Source organism: Brachyhypopomus gauderio, chromosome 16 (assembly GCF_052324685.1).
Source record: "Brachyhypopomus gauderio isolate BG-103 chromosome 16, BGAUD_0.2, whole genome shotgun sequence".
NCBI lineage: Eukaryota > Metazoa > Chordata > Actinopteri > Gymnotiformes > Hypopomidae > Brachyhypopomus > Brachyhypopomus gauderio.
Window position 1 is genome coordinate 16,268,203 of NC_135226.1, and position 22,577 is coordinate 16,290,779.

Genomic DNA, 22,577 nt, shown 5'->3' on the forward strand with positions numbered 1-22,577 from the left:
TAAGCTGATTTCACCCTGATAAAAGAAACAAAAACTGATATACTTGCATGTTCCCATAACACTTAATTTCCTGATGTTTCGTTGTCTGATATTAACCATGTGTTATTTTTATTACCATTCTTCTCTTTACGTATAGCGCACATCATCCTCTTTATAATGCACCAATGTTTATATTACAAAAGAATAACTGAAGCAATTTGTGAATAACGTTTTTAGGTAATTTCGTACTGACGTAGTATCAAATCATTTTAAAACAACCTACATATCCTAGGAAATCTTGCATTATTGCAAAAGTCAAATACTTTCACCCCACAGTTCATTGTGCATGTTTCAATCAAAAACATTTTCAATATTAATTTGATAAGGATCTGACTCAAATGTCTGAACGCATGCGTTTGTGTTGGCTTTGCCAGTTTGCTTTGCACTGTGTCAATTGCTGCCATGCTGCGTTTCTTATCAGCAGCTCTCCTCCAATGCCTGATTGTGTGGTTATCAGAGTACACACTCTACGAGCTTTAGGGCAAAGTGACAGTGTAGACTACAGTTGCTTGGGTTCACTGCGAACATGTACACAAGGTTTAACAAGCTGATTTGAATCTTCCTTTACGACTTGGTCCATGTACACTTTGATGCGCAGGCACAAGTGGCTTGAAGACGCTGACAGCACAGCTGTGGCAGGAAACGGTTCTGGTGAAAGAGAAGTGGCGATTTACCAGTTATTCCTCTGGTTGTCTGAATGAAGGGTGTAGTTGTCCAGGTTAAATTTAAGCACAATGTTACAGTACAATGTTCTACCACAACGGCCAAAAACGTGCGAGTGCAAGTGCCGAGCAACCCCACGTCCACTTAAGTCCCGTAAATCTAGGTTTACTAGGCGGTCTGGCCTTGCTAAAAGCAGACAGTGCGAGAGTGCTCGCGTTTCCCCCCAGGCTCCTTTTATAAGTTTATAGGTTTATACTACACGCGTCTCGAGCGGCGCCAGGGTCCGCGCGTGCGCGAGGGCCTCCCGCTGTTGCTTTCACGAGGACGTGCGCCTCTCGAATTTTGTAACTTCTGGCGCGCCGCGCTTCAGCGCTGTGAACAAAGTCATGTTTGCCGGGTTCATACACCTTTACAAGGTGGAGTTCAAGCACTTGTACGTCACTTTCAAGGTCAATTTCAATATTTCCCAGCAGGTTAAACTTAAGATAACTGTTCAGTCAGTTATTTGTTGTGAAACGAAGTAGTTACAATTTCAAGCATTTTCAAGTACTTTAGCTTAAATTCCAGCACTTTTCAAACCTGGAACACAATGCAACATTAGAATTGGTCAGGTAAATGTTCATTCCCCTGTTTTTGAGGGGTGTTTCTTTACTACCACACATTTCGTTTCGGACAACACTGCAAAAAATGTGACGCGCCAAATATAAACGCCTCCGCCGCTCGCGCAAATTCGCGCGAGGCGTGCGGAGTCGCGCTACGGTCACTGCCGAAAGTATACAGCCAGCCTTTAACTTTGTTGTCGGCGCAACAGGAGGGCGTGGCTATGTGGGGCTCCTTATATGGTTATAGAGGTCACGTGGGTCTAAACAGTCTAAACAGTAGGCTTGGGGAGCCAGGGCGAGAACACGAAACTTTTGTTAGAAACCTCGGCAGAGAGGGTGTGTAGGTGCGGACGGGTTTGCGTGTGAGGTACCGAGAGAGGACGGAAGGGAGGGCGAGCGAGCCAGCGGGCGAAAGAAATAGGAATAAACAAGGAAACGAGCCATCTCACACGCACATATGTGTGTATAGCACATGTGAAGGAAAATGCCCACCAACTTCACAGTGGTGCCGGTGGAAGACGGTCCAACATCCAGCCCGGACAGCGAGGACAAAATGTCAGGGGAGGAGAACGATATCTCGGGAGGAGATGGGTCCAGCGGGTTGCCTGGACCTAATTCAGGTAAGCATTTAGGGAATAGTTCTCTTTCTTAAGTCACACTCTTTCTACCTTCTGCGTGTTTTCTGCCTCTATTTATTTTATTAAAAGTATGTTGGTCTGACTTTAAAAGTGCAGCGTCGTTTTAATTTCGTTTTCAGGCACATGTGAAGTTATCTGCCTGGGAACTGTAAGCAAACATCTAGCGGTTTGCCCAACGTGGTTGTACGGTTTTCCACTCATTATCTCACTCTTCTCCCTTGAGTTTTCGTTGTAAATCGACTGCTGCCTTCACCAGGAAGTTCATCAGGTTCCAGATGTTTCATTAGACTTCTACAACGTGAATGTAATGGTATTCATGTTCTTAAGTCGTCTTTCATTTGCTCTGCTGATTCTTAATTTATATATTTTTTACCTGATGTATTTACTTAACCCCATTCCTCCCCCCTCAGGCACAGTTTACATTCAATAGCTGTTTCTACTATTCTACTATACTATTTCTACTATTACTTCTACTAATACTAAGATAAAACAACTATTAACTCCAGAGGGTGAGGTCTACCACACACTTCACTGGCCAGCTCTGTGCCCAACAGGCTTTCTCACAATTGGGCAGCTTGCCTTTGATTGACGGGGAGAGTTGAGCTAGGCTGTTATTTCCAGAAAGCAGGGTCGCTATGCTCTCCTGAACCCCCAACACCTTTAATGCTAGAGGCTTCCCTGTGGAAACAGGAAAAGAAATAGAATTTGTTTTGCCCATAGGATTTGGAATGGGTTATTTGGTTATCATGCATCAACTTGAGTCTCAGTTCAGCTGTTGTTATTGTCTAAGAGCAAGATAATTGCCCCAGACCAATCAAAATTGATTACATTTTCCTCGAATGTCTTTCAGCAAACACTCATCATTCACTTACTGCAGGTTTATCACCCACTCAGCAACCCTTTGATCAGTGACTAGGGAAGGTTTTCAACAATAACTCTTTCACTGATACCCCAATGTAACATTTCTGCTATGAGCCAACAACACGCCTTAAAGTTGTTACTTGTCCAAGTTTCCAAATATATATTTTATCTTAATTATTGTATAAGCATTAATAAGATAAAAATTAGCCACTAAGAAACCACTGGAGTACTTGGAAACTGGAAATATAGAGGGGAAAAAATCAATGAAAACTCTGTGTGAGACATGATGCAGCAGGAATGGTCTGGCAAATGTCTCTAATGATGATTATCAATCATCAAAGAATGAGGATTGTCGGTACTCCTTATGTAATAGTTAAAAATCAGTATTTTTATTTACATTTCCTTGCATTCATACTCATGAAACTTTTGCTAGCAAAGTCACTGCCCAGCCAGCTAACTACAGAATTTGTCCAGTCTGCGTAGATCTGCTCTATTCGGTGCATTGTGAGGATAATTATTTAATAAGATTTGCATCTGCCATTTTGCTACTCAGTGTGATGATTCCCAGGCTGTCAAAAACTAGCTGGAATGATACTTGGAAAATTCTCTCTGTGACGAGCAGATCTGATTCTGCTCATAATGAAGTCTTATCCTGGCATAAAAAGCAGCAACGATTGTCGTGTGTGTGTGTGTGTGTGTGTGTGTGTGTGTGTGTGTACAGCAGCTCCTGAAACACTGCTAGGGAACTTCCAGAAACGTTAAAAAAAAAAATGATCAGTTACAAAATTCAAAACACAGATAAACCACAACCTGACAGAAAACGGCTCACCTGTACCAGAAGTAATTTGAATCTGAGCACAGTGGATACAGTATGACATCCCTGACTGTCATAAAGGTTTATAACCTGCCTAATCCCTGACTGTTGTAAAGGTATATGACTTTACTAATGTGCATGTGGTGATGTAGTTGTTGCTGCATCCCTCCCTAATTCCTTGCATTCCTGCTCCACCTTTGTGTTGGTAGGAGTAAGAGGCCATGACTAATACTTTCTACCTTCTCTCACTGGTATAACTGCGTATTGACATGCAGGGTCCATGCAAAAAAAGTGGGGACGGCTGTAAATTACAGAGAGCTTCAAGAAACTGAGCTTGATGATGGCAGGATCAATTAAGTTAATTAGCAAGTTAATTAATTACTTGGGTTATTCATAGAGTAGCCTAATTAATTCAGTTGAGTCCTGCAGAATTAGAGGTGGGTGCACAACCTGGAATCTGCACAGAGAGGTTAATGCCCTGCAGTCTGCAGCATGTTGTGCCCATCAGAGGTGGGGACTCGAGTCACATGACTTGGACTCGAGTCAGACTCGAGTCATTAATATTAAGACTTTTGACTTGACTTGAAAAAATTTTCAGAGACTTAGACTTGACTTGGACTTTTACACCAATAACTTGGGACTTGAATTGGACTTGAACCTGTTTACTTGCAAAGACTTGATTTTTTTACTCCAAATCTAAATTTTAAAACGCATATTAATATTTATAAAGTGCGCCCCATTAATTTCATTTCCGTCCTTCTGACACAGACCGGTCCTCTGCTTTTCCACACTCTGTACGTTGTGTGTGTGTGTGTGTGTGTGTGTGTGTGTGTGTGTGTGTGTGTGTGTGTGCATGAGCTGCAGCACAACCAATCAAATTGGGGGGTCAGCGAACGTGAATTGTTACCTGGCGGGGTGTAAAATGGACACAAATTAAGTATTATATCGCGATCGATCGATCGCCAGTGGTTGGTGCCAAAGCGAACTAGTAACTCATTGAATCATAGATGTGGATCAGAGGTAAATAAACTAGATTTTTTTTTTTCGGCGTGAGAAATCGGATGTGTGGCGTGAGAGCGTGTGAAGACGGTCAAATGCGTGTGTCTCACGCTCAATGCGTGAGAGTTGGCAACCCTGGGTTCTGTATCTGAACTCGGGGAAGAGAGCCTCTCTCTGTCACCATCATATCCAGTTCTATCTCAGCATGGATTGTGTATTTGAAGACATCTACGTCGAGAAAAAAATATATTGACAAAAGTGGAGCGAGTTTTCAGCTATGGGGACATACATCATTCTACGGCCTCATCGTGCACAAATGACATACAGACTTTTGGCCAGTTTGGTCTTTTGCAAATGCAATGCAGAATAGTTTACTGAAATGTCTAAAGTTGCATTCCTGATTCCTGTTAATTGTTCAGTTCTTATATTTGTTTGTCTTGTGTCACTCACACATGGACACACATGTTCTCCAAGAAACCAGATAAGAGAAGAGAAAAAATGCTGTTAGAAAAAAAGGGAAAAATGCTGTTATGGTTCTTTGTATTGTACTGTGAAAATATCAGCACTTTTTATTTGACCATGGAGTTCTACTTATGACTTTTTCACAGAATATTTATTTCTGGAAAATTGTAGTTTAAAGTATGAATATTTTTGCAGCTAATTTTAACAAATTGAACTGTGCAATAAAGAGGTGTAATTTAATTTTTTTTTATACTTCGTGTTTTCAGTTGCACATGTTTTATCAAGATTTGAGGAGAATACAGATTTAAAAAAGAACACATGTCTATTATTTACATTTAAAATATACCTGCAACATTGGTAAAAAAAAAAAAGACTCAAAAGGACTTGAAATTCCAAGTTTCAGACTTGGGACTTGACTTGACTGTTGCCTGTCTTGACCCGAGACTTGACTTGACTTGACTGTCTTTGCTTGAGACTTGACTCGGGACTTGAGGATAAAGACTTGGACTTACTTGAGACTTGCAAAACACTGACTTGGTCCCACCTCTGGTGCCCATTTGCCGTGTGTGAGCTCATCTGGTGATGGGGAGAAGCACAGAGAGTTTGCCTGTTCCTGTACCTAACCGGCACGTCATCGTTGTCGGAACAGAGAGGTTCAAAGATGTCTGTGGTAGCAGTCACAGCCATCCAGAGTAGAGGTAAAGGGCGGCATCTCTGAAGGCCTGACAATGGAGCGTCCACAGGCCGACAGCGGCAACATTGCCTAGGATAATGTTTGAATGTTGATGTTGTACTTCTGTTACTAGCTTACTGTTTAATTGCCAGCACTTACGTGTCCTGCTGAAACTCTGCTTCTCTGAAACACTGCACCTTCCTCACAGGCCACGTGCTGTGAGAGCTTAACGTGCTAATACCTCTTGTTCTCTTTCAATGACTTATAACCTGTCTTCAATAGAGTGCTGTCTGATCAAAAAAAATTTTCATATTGGGTACCTAAAAGCTTAGGACACCTTTTTTTTAAATACTTTTGCATTTTTATGCTTTTGCATTACTTTGTTTTCTGTCAGACTGGACTCTTACAGCTTGAAGTTTGCTACACAGGACCTACTTTCCAATATTGTGTACAAAATACTTGTTGAGGCTCATTAGGTCTGTACTGGCATAGCAAATCTTCATATTGAGCCGCAAAGCTGAAAATATTTGAAATATTGACAGAAAGGCAGCATAATGAGGGAAGAGCTGTGTGTTGACCAGAGGCTACTGCAGTTGTGTGGATTGCTTTTTATTTATCAAACAAAACTTCATAAATAAAATCATTGTGTAGCTTTTTATTACTGTCATAGAACGGCTACATGTTATTGGGACTAGAATACAGTGGCGAATGATTCAGTAGCCAGAAACTTTCCCTTTCTGAAATATTTTCAGAACCACTGTGTAATATCACCATTTGGGAGGAAGAGGAAAAGGATTTTACACCAGATTATAGTTCAGCTTCAGCTCCAGTCTTTGTTGACTAAACTGACAGTGGACACATGGTGTAACATGAGAAACGGGGCATGCTGGTGTTTCCGTCATCAGAATAAGTCACTGACTCATGCAAAGAAAAAAATATATATATAATTGCTTGTTTTTTTTCATTGTACGATCTGATGACATATCCTGCGGTGATGAGAACGACCACAGTATCTAAAGGTTGAGAAATCAAATACAAACCAAAAAAAAAATGTCTGTGTCAAAATACGTGTATGTTGTAACAGGTGACGAAACACCTGGGGAAGAGAGTCCCTTCATCAGTGACCATGAGTGGACCAGTGATGGGAAGAACATGGCACTCTTTGAGGTACAGTTCAGTGCTATTGGAGAATACTGAATACAATCATCACATTTTCTTCATTTAGGATTGTATTCCTGGTTTAGGCTGTAAGAGTGAAACATTTTATATTGATTAAATGTAAAAGTGAATGTGCCCTTTATGTAGACTGAAGGTGGTGCAAACACTCAGTCAAATGCCTGAATGATAGAATAATGAAAACACTTGTGCATGCAGCAACTTGATATGGCCCTCAGCCTTCCTCTGCATTCCTTAGTCATCTCTGGACAAAATTCACTTTATTGACACAGAATGCAAAAACATGTTTCTTACTGCGTGGACAAATGGAAAATGCAGTTTTTATGGTTGCGTGAACAGGACTTTTAATGTGATTGCAGTGGGGGGAAAAAAAAGTCTATATATGAATCTGTTTGTGTTGTGTGTATCGTTATCTGTCATGGGACAAAATGTAATAATTGTAATACATTTTTTTGTTAGTGATTGTGTACAAATGTGGTTTTTTGGCCCAGTGCTCAATGCTTTTTCATTTTTAGAATCATAATTATTTTTATTTAAAGGCTTTTAACATAAACAATTTAGCATGATTGTTTTGGTTTGCCTCGAACATTCTTTCCACACAGGAAGAAATGGACAGCGCTCCAATGGTGTCGTCCCTCCTTAACAAACTGGCCAACTACACCAACCTGACTCAGGGCGTTGCTGACCACGAGGAAGCAGAGAGTGAGGATGGGATTAAGAGAATTACCGTCAAGGTTGGTTTTAATCCACCTGATTTGCTATACATTGCTGCCGATAGGTATTTTACAGGGCCAAAAAATTTCATCATATACTAAATTTTTTTTTTTTTTTTTTTTTTTTTTTAAGTGTTTCTTGGCTCAAAAACCTGTCCTAAACATAATTCTGAAGTAAATTTTAAAATGGAAATTGCTTGAATTTCCATTGGTACATTTTAATTCTTTGACAGGGTCTTATACAACATGTAGAAATAAGACCAAAAATGCTAAAAGAAAAAGTGGCAACATTTACCAAAAGACAAAACCCTGCATCTAATCACATTTCTCATGTGCATGAAGTTCCCTCATTTTGACCAGACGCTCGTCCCCTTTTCTTTGTGTTGACAGGGTCCTCAGATGGGCACGTTTATAGGGGTCTACCTCCCCTGTGTGCAGAGCATTCTGGGTGTGATTCTGTTCCTGCGCCTCACCTGGATCGTGGGCACAGCTGGTATCCTGGGCTCCTTTGCCATGGTCTTCATGTGCTGTGCTTGTGTAAGCATCATTATGATACCTCTTAGCCTAATGTTCCATTGCTCTTTATGTTCTTATAAAAAGCATCATCACACATTTATGGGAGTTTAAAACAATGTTCCATTGTGTTTTGTTCCATCGGTGTTCAGATTTTGGGACACAGAAGCAATTTTCAGCAAATCCTTTCAGTAATGAGAAGAATGTAATCCGTGCTTTCTTTACAGACGCTACTGACAGCGATATCTATGAGTGCCATCGCAACTAATGGAATGGTGCCAGGTATGTCACCAGATCATCCTGCATCTTTCTGCTGCGCTACTGATGTTTTTTTTTCATAAGAATGTGTGTGAGTGCATGTGTAGGTCAGGGACATGACATTTACTTTACACGACAGATTGAAAAGATTGTCCTGTTTCTATTTGCAGCTGGTGGCTCGTATTACATGATCTCCAGGGCACTTGGTCCAGAATTTGGAGGGGCTGTTGGGTTATGCTTCTACCTGGGTACAACCTTTGCTGGATCGTTGTATATCCTGGGTACTGTAGAGATTCTTTTGGTGGGTATGCTTTAGATGACGAATAATGATAAGATGTTTCCACAAAATTTAAATCTGTTGATTGACTCTTTTTAAAACAAAATTTGGGTTTGTTGTCCTTTAATCCCAACAATGATTTTGCTGACTGAATGTGTATTAGTCACTATCTGTATATAATTTAAATAATTTAGTTTTACAGTAAATTATTAAGTATACAAACCAAGACTTAACTACAACAGTTTCATAAAAGCTGTTAAACATAAAGCCAGTACTCTAAGTACATCTAGTATTATCATGATCTGATATGTATTTTGTGCTGATCTCTGAAGCATCATCCTCTTAAGTCATCAATGTAGAAAGGTTCTTAGTAGGACAAAACAGATCATATTAATGTAACATCACTGGATGCCGGAGATGGTTAGCACATCGCGCCAGAGTGAATCTTCAGAGTCCCACTTCACACACAATGTGTGTGTTCTGTGTCGTGTACAGATGTACATAATGCCGGACGCAGAGGTGTTTGAGACGCGGGAGCATAACATGCGCTTGTATGGGACCTGCTGCTTGGTGTCCATGGTTCTGGTGGTGTTTGTTGGGGTGAAGTACGTGAATAAACTGGCCCTGGTCTTCCTCTCCTGCGTCATTCTGTCCATCATGGCCATTTGTGCTGGAGTTGTCAGAGCAGCCACCCACCCACCAGATTTTCAGTGAGTACACCTCATGCCTGACTTCACATGAACTCTTTCAGAACTTTCTAACGCAAACCAGGTGATGGTCAAAAAACATTTAACGCTTAGCAGACTGAAATATAATTCTACTCTAATGGCTATTCCATTCTATATGATGGCAGTGGCCAGAGAAGTAGATTTCTGCCATTTGTGCATTTTCCTTTACTGAAATGTTTAAGATGATGAACACTAATAGTTCAGAAAGGCTACATTTCAAACAGTGGGGATTTTATAAACCATCTATGTAGGTTTATTAATGCTTTTACAGTACACTTCACTACACAACCACGTCATCAGTGATGGTGAACCATGAAAATCACTTGAATGAATATTTCAATAACTCATTTTTCACAGTAATAATGTACATGATATTATTAGATGGGGAAATATTGTAGATTCATAAACACTGGACGAATGGTATTACTATCCATTGTGCCATTAGATGTTATGTCACATGAGTTTCCTTGATGGTAAGAGGCGTGGGGATTGTATCTGTTAATTTAGGACACATCATCAGTAGTGTTCCTTTGAATCAGAGGGTGTTTCAGCCTTTCAACACTAGACACCCTCATCAAAGGTTGCCAGCTACAGGGTGATCAAGCCCGAGCTTGTGTCCCATGCCCAATCACAAGTCCATATATACTGGACTATATAATACAGTAACAATGACTGTTAATCATTTACATTTTTTAAACGAATAATACATTTATATTAACATTACTGTTGCATTACTAGTTATTTGTTTTCCAATTGTGTAGATTGGATGTGTTTACAATACATCCACATAGATGTGTATAAAATATTTGGTTTAGTTTTTAAAAAAGTTTTTACTGGTTATCAGGATTTGTCTGCTGGGTAGCCGCGTCCTAGCAAAACCATTTGGCACGTTTGACAAGTGTTTGAAGACAGAAGACATCAACAACGTGACCCACACGACCAAGCTGTGGACGCTATTCTGCAACGAGTCTTTCCTCAATGCCTCATGTGATGATTACTTCACCCTTAACAATGTAACCGAGATCAATGCCATCCCAGGCCTCAGCCTTGAGGTCTTCTTAGGTGAGGGCTGAGATTATTCTACATTTCTCAGTGCACAATCCACACTAAATTATTATGACTTCAGTCCAACTGAATGATCATGATTATGCCCATCTACTAGATAATCTGTGGGGAAATTATGGTCTCAAGAACTCGCCGGTTGAGAAACAGCCGTCAGAAACGACGTATATCCAGAACCCCAAGTCCTATGTCTTGAATGACATCACTACCTACTTCACCTTGATGGTGGGCATCTTCTTCCCCTCAGTGACAGGTGAGAGAAGAGAAAGTCTTTGCCACCTGATGGCTATTGTCAATCTTTCAGATGAGGAAAACCAGCAAACACCTCAATAATTCACATTCAGGCTGCGTATCCCTGTCACTTTTTCGACTGAAGTGTTATTTTATACATTCTATAAAGGAACTAGGCACTATTGAATACAGTATATTGGGACTAAATCACGGGTGTTGAGTTGAATAAACTGATCTTAAGATGAAACAAAAAATAGGATGTTTAAAATAATACATTAATATAAAATTATAATACATTAATATAATCACCCAATTTCTGCAGTTCAACTAAGTCAATCCAACAGACTGATGTATTCTTTGTATTTTGTTATAAAATGACACGAGCAGGTAAAATGCACCAATGGAATGGCAAGTCATGTTTGTTGTGTTCTTGTAGGGATCATGGCAGGATCAAACCGTTCTGGAGATCTGAAAGATGCACAAAGATCCATCCCCACTGGCACCATTCTGGCCATTGCTACCACATCTTTCACCTGTATCCTTCCGCTGCAGAATATCTAGAATGCTAGACCCCATGACTTGAACTTGTAGGGCCTTTATATGTAATATAACCAGGCCCGTTGACAGTCTTGCTGGGGCCCGGGACAAGTTTCATGTGCCCCCCCCTCCCCCGGCTTACGTCATTTGAATTTCCTCTGTAACAGACAATCCTTGAGTTAGGTCATATAGTATATAATATAGCCACACATCAAAGCTGTTTCTGACAGCTGACTGGTTTATACTTGACGCGGTGCGGGGGCCCGCGCAGCGAAAATGACGTAATCGCAGTGGCACCGCCCATGCGCGAGGGCCTCACGCGCTGTCAATTTGCGAGGTCGTGCACCTCTCGACTTTTCTAACTTCGCGCCCGCTGCGCCTCAGCGCAATGAACAAAGTCACGTTTGCAGGGTTCATACACCTTAATAAGGTGGAATTAAAGCAGTTGTACGTCACTTTAAAGGTCCATTTCTATATTTCCCAGAACGTTAAACTTAATAAAGTTAAATATTTATACATGCACTCGAAATGATTCGAAATAAATAGCTTTTTATCACATTATTTAATGGATGTTTATTTTCAAAACGCCCAATCTTAACGTCTTCACGTTCTCATGTTTCGTCCTGGAATTACAAGAGGCTCGTATTTGTTAACCTAATACAAGAGAACTGTTCAGTTAGACAGATATTTGGTGTGAAACGAAGCAGTTACAATTTTAAGCATTTTCAAGTACTTGAGCCTAAATTCCAGCACTTTTCAAACCTGGAACACAATGCAACATTAAAATTCGTCAAGTAAATGTTTTTTACTTTTTATCCACCACTGTATTTCCCGCTGTTGGGCGGGTACCAGCCGGTTACGGTCGGTGCTGGATCAAACCATTTTCAGTGGGAGGCGGGGGTGTATGCACTTAATGGAAAATATGCAGATAGGTAAAAAACATATATTTTAGCCATTGAGCTTATTTTGAGGACAGAATTTTATATTAATGAAAGATTTCAAGATTATTTAAAATTATTAACTTTAAATAAAAAATAAATTGCTGGGCTCTTTGATGGGCCCCCCTGGCCCTGGGGCCCGGGACAACAGACCCGGTTGTCCCCCCCCTGTCGACGGGGCTGAATATAACGGCATTCTATCGGTCTGTTTGTTCTCTCTCTCCCCCCTCTCTCTCTCCTCTCACACTCTCTCTCTCTCTCTCTCTCTCTCTCTCTCTCTCTCTCTCTCTCTCTCTCTCTCTCTCTCTCCCCAATAAAATAAATTTAGGTTTTTATTTCACTTAATCATAATAAGTGTGGTTTCTGTTTGTAACTCTATCGAAGGCTTTTCTGCGATCTATACCTTAATGTTTTAATTAGACATGTTCTTTGTGATGTTTTTTGGCGCCTCTATTGAGGGTGTGTTACTACGTGACAAGTAAGTGTTAGTTCGGTGGGAAATGATCCAGAACATAATTAGTTAGCAAACTTTAATACAACTTTGGTATTTTGAATCAGAATGTCATGTCTGATGTGTAAACAGGTTTGGGGACTCAGTGGGGCGGATTCCAGTGTTGGGTGTTCTGGCGTGGCCGTCACCATGGATAATTGTGATTGGCTCCTTCTTCTCTTGTTGCGGAGCAGGCTTACAAAGCCTCACCGGCGCCCCCCGGCTTCTACAAGCCATAGCGCATGATGGAATTGTGCCTTTCCTACGGGTGATCACCGCTGTCCTAAATCTTATTCCTTTACTTAACCCCACAGTTCAGTTGGCTTGCTGTAAATCTTTAGATGCATACGGACATGCATATTTGTGGCTGTCCATGTTGGTGTTCCGCTTTGTGGTAGGCACATCATTGTTAAAATAATAGACAAAAAGAAAAACGATATGTTTCTGTCCCTGTGTCTTTATATAGGTTTTTGGTCACAGTAAATTCAACGGTGAGCCGACCTGGGCTTTACTTCTGACTGCAGTAATCTGTGAGATTGGGGTTCTCATTGCCTCCATAGATGATGTCGCCCCCATCCTGTCAATGTAAGTGGCCCTTCTCCTCAGTCTCATTTTGCTCCTACCAGAAGACGCAGTTAACTGTACCTTCGTAACTGTAGCTGGTCTTCAGTTAAAAGTTGTTTCCACAATACGTGTTCCTGTGCTTTAAAGTGTCATTTTACTGCTACCTCTGCCCCATGTCTAATAATGTGCCGTGTATTCGCCAAGTCCACTGTGGACAGATCAAAGCTGAGCTTAAGAACAATAAAAACACAACCGATGTACAACAGTTGCATAATGGATATAGAAAGGTTTTGCTTTCTATAAATTTTTCAAAATAAAAATTTGCTTATTTCTTGGCAGAGCATTCAGTAGTGTCTCTGACATTAAGTAAATGCAATAATCTACAAAAATGAAAAATTCTCTATTTGCCTAATGTAATCTATGCTTTATGTATTTATTACCATAGACCGAGTGGCCCTATTTGTATGCTGTCAGCAGATAACTCCAATTAAACTGGAGATCTCATAGATTTCTCGTGATTTCCTTTAAACAGGTTTTTCTTGATGTGTTACTTGTTTGTCAACTTGGCCTGTGCTATCCAAACTCTACTGTGCACCCCAAACTGGAGACCAAGATTTAAATACTACCACTGGTATGTTAACCAAGATTAATTCATGTCATCATATCAGATAAAAAAAACATCATCTACTTACAATGTCACTTTAATGATGTTTCTTTTAAAGCAAACGTTATTTTTTTGCCATTGAATCCAATGGAAATATTCTTTAAACAGCAGACAATACAATTAGTACTACAGTATCTTAACAGATCAACATTAAAGTACCTTTTGGTTATTTAGCAATTAATTTAAAGCTATAAGCAAAAACATGATTTGAATGATGTAATTTGTTAAATACTATGACCATATCAAACATATCAGTAGACTACTGTAAATCTCAGCTACAAGCTGTTCAAATACATGCCTGCATTTGTATAAGCAGGTGACATCCGCTGATGCCAGTGATATTATATATGGCACGTTTGACACCATCATCATAGCTGTGTGCATGAATGTTGGAAGCAATTTCATGAATACTAGTGGATTGAGGCACATTTTAGACACACCACTACAGTGATATTACCTGCCTGGGCGCACATTGCTTTTTTTGTGACTAATTTAGATGTAAAATACAATCCATGCATTTGTCTCTTTGTCCAATAGGACTCTTTCGTTCCTGGGGATGAGCCTTTGTCTCGCACTGATGTTTGTTTCATCCTGGTATCATGCCCTTGTTGCCGTGGTGATCGCAGGATGCATATACAAGTACATTGAATACAGGGGGTGAGTTGCCTTCCCCCTCATTCGTGTCCTGCTTTGGTGCTAAATATGGTAATAACAAGTCAAGTTAGCTTGGCTAGGGTATGCTGCGATGCTTCCCTTCCTGTTAATTATGAAGGAATGTTTCTTGTCCTACAGGGCGGAGAAGGAGTGGGGTGATGGAATCAGGGGTCTGTCCCTGAACGCTGCACGCTACGCTCTCATCAAGCTAGAGGAAGCACCACCCCACACCAAGAACTGGAGGTAAGTACTCGGAGAGTCCAGGGACTTCTCCAACAATGGTAAGGATGTCCTGGGATTGTGTGAACACGAATGGTGTGCCATCACCCTTTTTGAAATCCTGCTTCGATCCGGCGCTCGAGTAGGCACGGGTCCCCCCCCCCCCCCCGTGGGGTTCGCAGCTGCTCATGAACACGTGTTTTCCAGACCCCAGCTCCTGGTGCTGCTGAGCCTCGACCCGGACCTGGCAGTGAAGCACCCTCGCCTCCTGTCCTTCACCTCCCAGCTGAAGGCTGGAAAAGGCCTGACGATCGTCTCCTCCATGCTGCGGGGCACGTATATGCAGCGGAGCGCCGAGGCCAAGACGGCCGAAAGGGTAAGAGGGACGGGAACTGCGTGCAGGACACCAGGAACGCACGTCTCATGGGACTGAGCTCCATCAGCTCGGCCCTCTGATCTTGAATGGCTGACGAGGGCGGTCAGTCTCCGTCACACCTCTACTAACCTTCAAAGGGCTTTGATGATTAGTTGAGGAGCTGGACAGAATTTGGTGGAGCAGGTTCAACTAAAACATGAACATGAAATTCAGGAATAGCAAGAACTGGAAGTTCAACAGAAGTTCGCTGCAATGTTTTAGTTTTCTGATAGTGCTGATACAGTAAAGGAAGTGATGGTACTTAATGAAGAACTGCTTCCTGGTCAGGGATGGCAAACAGTGAATGCATAAATGGTTTGGTCGACTTTAGCTGTTTTAATATGGTCTCTCTCTCTCTCTCTCTCTCTCTCTCTCTCTCTCTCTCTCTCTCTCTCTCTCTCTCTCTCTCTCTCTCTCTCGCTCCTTCTCTCTCGCTCCTTCTCTCTCTTTCTCTCTCGTTGCAGAATGTGAAATCGTCCATGGCCGCAGAAAAAACAAAGGGTTTCTGTCATGTCGTGGTGTGCTCTAACCTGAGAGATGCCTGCTCTAACCTGATCCAGTCTGCGGGTCTGGGAGGCATGAAGCACAACACAGTCCTGATGGCCTGGCCCTGCAACTGGAGACAAGCTGAGGATGCCTCCTCCTGGAAGAACTTCATAGGTGTGTGTGTGTGTGTGTGTGTGTGTGTGTGTGTGTGTGTGTGTGTGTGTGTGTGTGTGTGTGTGTGTGTGTGTGTGTGTGTGTGTGTGTGTGTGTGTGTGTGTGTGTGTGTGTGTGTGTGTGTGTGTGTGTGTGTCTTCTTACTCAACCTCTGTTAGCTGTCAGTGAGCCTTATTTGGTTAAATAAAGTGAAAGATTAAAGACTTTTATGGAAAATTACTACTTAAGAGCATTGCTGGAAATGATTAAATATGTTTTTCATGTAAGGTGTTCCTTAATTTGGGAATCATTATGGGGAAGAAAATATGTGAATGTTAGATGTTGTCTTTTTATCCTTAAGGACTTGCACTGTGACAACACTACAGCGTCCCTTGACTGGAATTTAGACTTGCCTGTTCTGTAACTAGATCTGATTGCCGTGATTACAGCTAACTGTCATTATGGTTGTCTTCACATACCTCACAAAACGATGCAACACAAACGGCAGCAACATTTTTTTCCCCCCAACTGCAGAGACGGTGAGAGAAACCACAGCTGCACATCAGGCTCTGCTCGTGGCAAAGAACATTGACAGTTTTCCAAGCAATGTGGAGCGCTTGGCTGAGGGCACCATCGACGTCTGGTGGATCGTCCACGATGGAGGTCTGCTAATGCTACTGCCTTTTCTACTCCGCCAGCACAAGGTGGGTGGCAATTAACCATTCAGTCAGGGATATTCACATGTTTAGTTCTATAGAATTAGAACCAGCTGATCAATCTTGTTTAACAGATTCCGTGCCGGTCGCATTTACACTTGTGCACCACAAGCAAAACAGCACAGTGACTGCACTACGCGTACATGTTGACAATAGCATAAATGTGGCTTGATTTTTTTTTCATTTGTATTAGCTGGCACGCTTGTTTTCATTTGGAGAATTAAAAATATTTGTCTATTTTATTTGGAGGATTGTGAAAAGGTTTGAACTATAACTTGGTACATCTTTTTTTATTGAGATGTAAGATGTTTCCATTAAGAGAAAAGTTCAACAAAACTTCTGCATGCTGACGGTTATAATTCTTACAAAGGAATCAAATCAGAACTGACCAGAGCTGCTGTTGCTATGATTTGCTGCGGTTGTTGCTGTTGTTGTTGTTGTTGGCTGTCAAGAGGATCAGGAACTTTTTCTGCTTCATGTAGGTTTGGAAAAAGTGTAAGATGCGCATTTTCACTGTGGCTCATCTGGATGACAACAGCATTCAGATGAAGAATGACCTGATGGTGTTCCTCTACCAGCTGCGTCTGGACGCTGAAGTCGAAGTGGTGGAGATGGTAGGACTTGAAATGGCGCTAGTGTTTTCTCTAGGAAGTCTTACCAATCTAACAAACAACTTATCGGAATAACTGCATGATTTTTGCTTGCACTGCCTCTGCGGCCTGTTAAGAGTAATAAAGCATTAAACATAAATCCTGTCTATACAATTATTCACGTATGAGATTATCATGGGATTTCAATGTGAATACATCGTGTGGCCTCCTCTCACACGCCGTTTGCATGTGTAGCACGAGAGTGATATCTCAGCCTTCACCTACGAGAAGACCCTGGTGATGGAGCAGCGCTGTCAGCTGCTGAAACAGATGCAGCTGTCCAAGACTGAGAGGGAACGAGAGGTAAAACGTCTCCCCGTCCAGTGTGGTGTGAGGGCAGTGACTCGGGTCCAGCACAAAGTCCCTGGCAAGGATTTCCAAGTCAGATAGAATCCATTAACTGCTAGGTGATGCTGCTGTGTTTTCCTCTGTGTCATATTTTCCAATATAACATTTCCCATTATCAACATTCCAGAGGCTACTGGTCTGTAATAAAGATACTGTTTTTTTTTTTTTCCTGCTGTTGACAGCTAGTCAAATTTTTACATGAATAAGTGCACAGCATGTTTGTCTGATGAAGATTGTTCTTAGAAACATGGCTCCAAAGTGCCATAAGAAGGGGTGGGTTCAATGGAGTATAAACTTTTAAAAGTCATATGCAAAGTGCATTATCATAAACATGTCATAATTTGAGCTCGTGATTGGGGACAATTTATCTCAAAGATCCTGAAGATCATTTTTATGGTGCCTGAGGCATATCGCAATAGGAAGAGTCTTATTAGAGCTGATCGAGCTAATGAGACGGTCATTTTTATTTATTATTGCTGATTTCTGTGTTTTGTGGTTATCTGTTAGATTCAAAGCATTACAGATGAATCCAGGAGCTCCATTAAGAGGAAGACCCGATCCAAGGACCCTTCTTCCAGCCGCTCGCATGGACCTGGTATGGAGGTTCTGGAGGAGGAGGTATTGGTCTTAATGTGTTATTTTAGCCTTAGGGTTGGGGTGGATCAAAGTAAAGCTGTTTTTAATTCATGAAGCACACATTTTAGTAGCACATATATGAGTCGTTCAGATAATGCATACCTTGATAATATAGTTTACTTACCACTTAGTTATTATTATTGTTCATAGTAGAGCACTGACCAAGAAAGAGTACTGGAAGCAATACTGGAGTCTTCATCTTAAATTTTACATTGTGTAAAACATTGTGTCTGTTTCTGAATCGCACCAATTCTACTGGCAACCCAGGCCTCATGGAAGCTCACCGATGCCCTCTAGTGGCTGGTGGCACCACTGGTTTAGAGTTTGCAGAATGTTAGCGTGGGAGTTTGCTGTAGACGGTAAACAGTACTGTGCATATCCCTCCAGGGTAATATGTTTCATCAAAGGGGCAACAGGCTGCTGGCAGGCCACCGTGAGAGGCCTAGCCCTGCCTCGGACCAAGTGCACATGACCTGGACCAAAGAGAAGTTGGCCACAGAGAGAAATCGTCTGCGTGATGCTAGTGCTGGGATAAGGGACCTCTTCAGTATGAAGCCGTGAGTACCATGCTCATGGACGGAGCAATGCTGTTTATTAATCCTGTTGTCATTTTAAACATATATATATATATATATATATATATATATATATATATATATATATATATATATATATATATATATATATATATATATATCTGTTAACTAACAGGAGATTATGTAAAACCACATGTACATTTATTTACTTATTAATTTGTTAATTATGTATAAAATTGAATGTGTTTATTTTTTGCTTCCTCTTTTATAGCGAGTGGGGGAATCTGTAAGTTGAATTTAATTTTGTTCAGTCTGTCGGTTTTTTTGTTTTTATAGTTCTTTTTTTTATAGTTTGTTATAACTTTCTCATAGAAACCAGTCCAATGTGAGAAGAATGCACACTGCTGTCAAACTGAACGAAGCTGTAGTGAAGAAATCCCAGGGGGCTCATCTCGTCTTGCTGAATATGCCCGGACCACCCAAAAACAAGGATGGTGATGAGAACTGTATCCTTTTCAAATGCGAAATGCCGCTGACCTATTAAAAGACGTCTCGGTGGCCTGAAGAATTCTTGCTGTCATGCATCTGTGGCTGAGGTGTAGTAAAAAAATAAGAAGAATCATCATGTTCAAATGTGAATAATTTTACATAGATCTTAACAAGTCCTAATAGCACCAGTAGGTTTTTTTATTACTTCCTTTTTGTCAAGCTTACAATATATTAAGTGTGACCAATGATACTTTGTGCTCATTATGACTTATTATGATACTTTGTGTTTGCTTCTTGACGGGCTTCTAATAGATATGGAGTTTTTAGAAGTTTTAATAGAGGGTTTGGACAAAGTCTTGCTTGTTCGAGGTGGCGGTCGAGAGGTCATCACCATCTACTCTTAGTCCTGGAGACAGACCGGCTCTCTGGAGGACATGTGTCATGTCATGATGGAATGATGTACATGATGGAATTATAAAATACTCAGGGTGGGGGAAAAAAATGAAATGTTTCATGTTTGATATCAGTAAAGAGGCTAATTCTTTTTGCCAAATTGACAGACTGTGCATTTAGAGATGCATCAGCTGTTCAAATATTGAACCATTCCAGCTGGAACCAATGTTATTTTAACTGTATGTGTACAGTATTACCTTAAGATACAATTGACATGCATTTCTACATGCTGGTAGGTAGTTATTGCGATGTAAGTTCTGTGTATATGATGCATGTTCAATACTAAGGGCAGGAGTCGTGTTTATTATGGCCCCTTCTGCACCCGTTGCAGTAAAAGGAAGGGGAAGTCCTGCTGATATACTGATGAAGTATTGCGAAGTCCAGATGTATGCAGCCCATTTATATCATGCATGTCAAGTGATGGGCCCTTCTGGTCTTGTTTTTGTCTTTTTGCATGCACTGAGGTACAGTAAAAATATTTCTGGGCCTAAAAAAATAAGGAGACTTGAGGGGCATATTTGTTAGGATTTTAGTTTTTCTTAAATTTTCTTATCATTTTCATTTCAATATACTGTTCATGAATGCAGTTGCTTTGGACAGGAAATTTAGCAACAGCTGAAATACTAATTTGTTCATGTTTTATTAAGCATGAAACTACAGGAAGTTTTCATGTCTTTTTCACTAATTTCTGCCAAATACCAGTATCTTGGCCATATGGTTACAGAATTGGCCCAGGTTACATGGGGTGTTCAGCCCCTGTCCTATAGGAATGCAGAAACAACAGGCCATTCAGAATGACCAGTTAAATCGTACAGATTGGACAGTGTCAGTGTTATGGTAATATCCTGATAATACTGTCTGTGTTTTAGAATAAATGTTCATGTTTGTATTTATATATGCCTTAAAGGGTTTTATGAATTTTGTAAGTAGGACACTCAAATGTAAACATTACCACATGTGTGTACCTGTCCTGTGAGGGGCAGCTCTGAAACTGTGATTCAGAAAATTTATTTAGATTTAAAGCAATAGTATAATTCTCTGTTCTGTAAGACAGCACATTAGCAGTATTTGGTCATTTTTGAAATTTGTTTTGTGTGTATTTTTTTTGTTTGTAATTTACACAATGGCCTGCACTATTTCAGTAGCAACACTACTTATCCTTAATACTAGGACTGTGTCGCAATGTAATTTTCTTTAAAGAATTTCCCCTACAATTCCTTTCATGTTTGTGAGCAACACGGTCAGACTCTGACCTTTTCTTATTGCAAACTTGTATATTTTTGTTTGTCGTTTACTTTAATAGAACATAAATCACAGCTTTCTTGCTTGTTCAGGACAAAATATATGATGCAATTACTTTCCAACCAATCTGATAAAGCAAAGGTTTACTGAAATTATTTATTTTAGGGGCCCTAATGATCTATTGATCTCTCTTAGTTGTGGATCATGCCCGTTTCAGGCGGAGAGGTTAAGCCCTGGTGGTTTAACTCTGGTTAGGGTTAGACATAAGCTGTAATCGACTGTGCTTTGCGGTCCTTTTCCAACGCTCCATTGCAGTGACTGAACTAAAGTTCCTATGCATATCCTATGGATAATATATCATGCTTCAGGAAGGTTTTCAGTGTCCTCTCTCATAGACACATGTCAACAAAAGTATTATGATTAAGTTAACAGGACGATTTTAGAAATTACAAATATGCGTCAAAGTTCAGGTTGTCAGTGTCTGCTGATGTTGGGTGGTATATGTAAATTCATTTAGATATATTGTTTGCAATTATGTTCTGTCATGACAACTCTGACATTTGCTTAATAGCAATAAAAATGTGCAAACGAAACGTGTCATTATTGTATGTGTAGGTTTATGGGTTATACCTATGAGAAATATATGCTGTCAATGTATATGCTGCAAATGCTGTTACAGTCTATTTAAAAATAAGAATTTACATATATTCAGAATTAAGGATTATATAGGAGAGTGTATTCCCCGCAAAATAAACTCAACCAAAAATTCACTCTATAGGCTGTATGTAAACTGCAAGTATGTTATTCTGTACATAAGCTTAGTGAGCTGTTAAATGTCACATAAGGACCTCTTCCAACCTGCAACTGTGTTTAATATAAAGGTCATGCAGCATCACTGATCTCTGCATATTTCCTTGTTATGGACATTTTCTTCACCCTTCACATATAAACCATAGAATTCCATTTATATCTAGCAGAAACAAATTACCGCTCCATGTAGCTAAATAAAATAATCCTTGCCATGCTTATCAGCACAGGGCAAGGTTACCAACTCTAGCCTTGAAGTCTGAAATTAGTTTTCTGTCATTCTGTCTCCATCCCCCACCCCCAGCACAACATGGAGTAGGTTCTGGGTGTGCTGGGAGAGAGAGTGAGGTACACCTGGAGCTGTGTAAACAGGAGAGTGGCCATACTAGCCTGTTCTGCAGTTCACCCCTCACCATTCAGTTTGGATTCCTTGTTTAAAGTACACAAAACCCATAATTTTATCATGCCACGTGTCAATCCCACATGCCAATACTTCATAATTAGCATCTAGCTTTATATAAAATAATTAAGAATGTTAAGCAAATTTTATTAGCCTTTTCTCTTCTTTTGGTTTTGCATTCTAACGTAGTTACTGATTGCTGAAATTTAACAAGTTAATTCAGAAAAAAACTCTTACTGTTTATACTATTACAGCCTGATGTAGTGTCAACAATAGAAGCAGTTAATACATGCCATGCAAAACCCATGATGTTGTTTCTGTGACATTACTCCATGACTTGAGATGGCTGAGTGCCTCTTTCTTTACTTATCCATGACAAGTTTGACTTCTTTCTGATGCTGCCACGCCTGTGAAAAAGAATACATGTTCTAAGCATTTTATAGAGCTCACAATATTATTTTTGTAAAGACA

General features: G+C 40.5%; 1 protein-coding gene across 1 annotated transcript; it reads left to right on the forward strand.

Annotated features, from left to right (window-relative positions):
* The first annotated feature begins 1,569 nt into the window (after window positions 1-1,569).
* LOC143477462 (solute carrier family 12 member 7-like) lies at window positions 1,570-21,497 on the forward strand. The gene is made up of 26 exons (XM_076976046.1): window positions 1,570-1,924; window positions 6,836-6,918; window positions 7,530-7,661; window positions 8,031-8,177; window positions 8,381-8,435; window positions 8,582-8,712; window positions 9,184-9,398; window positions 10,261-10,478; window positions 10,579-10,731; window positions 11,146-11,244; window positions 12,605-12,662; window positions 12,768-12,942; window positions 13,141-13,259; window positions 13,771-13,869; window positions 14,440-14,559; window positions 14,695-14,799; window positions 14,983-15,151; window positions 15,655-15,850; window positions 16,364-16,533; window positions 17,028-17,159; window positions 17,391-17,498; window positions 18,051-18,161; window positions 18,567-18,736; window positions 18,987-19,001; window positions 19,088-19,221; window positions 19,517-21,497. The coding sequence occupies exons 1-26, from the start codon at window positions 1,789-1,791 to the stop codon at window positions 19,606-19,608; spliced, it is 3,342 nt and encodes a 1,113-aa protein (XP_076832161.1). The 5' UTR covers window positions 1,570-1,788; the 3' UTR covers window positions 19,609-21,497.
* Window positions 21,498-22,577: the final 1,080 nt, after the last annotated feature.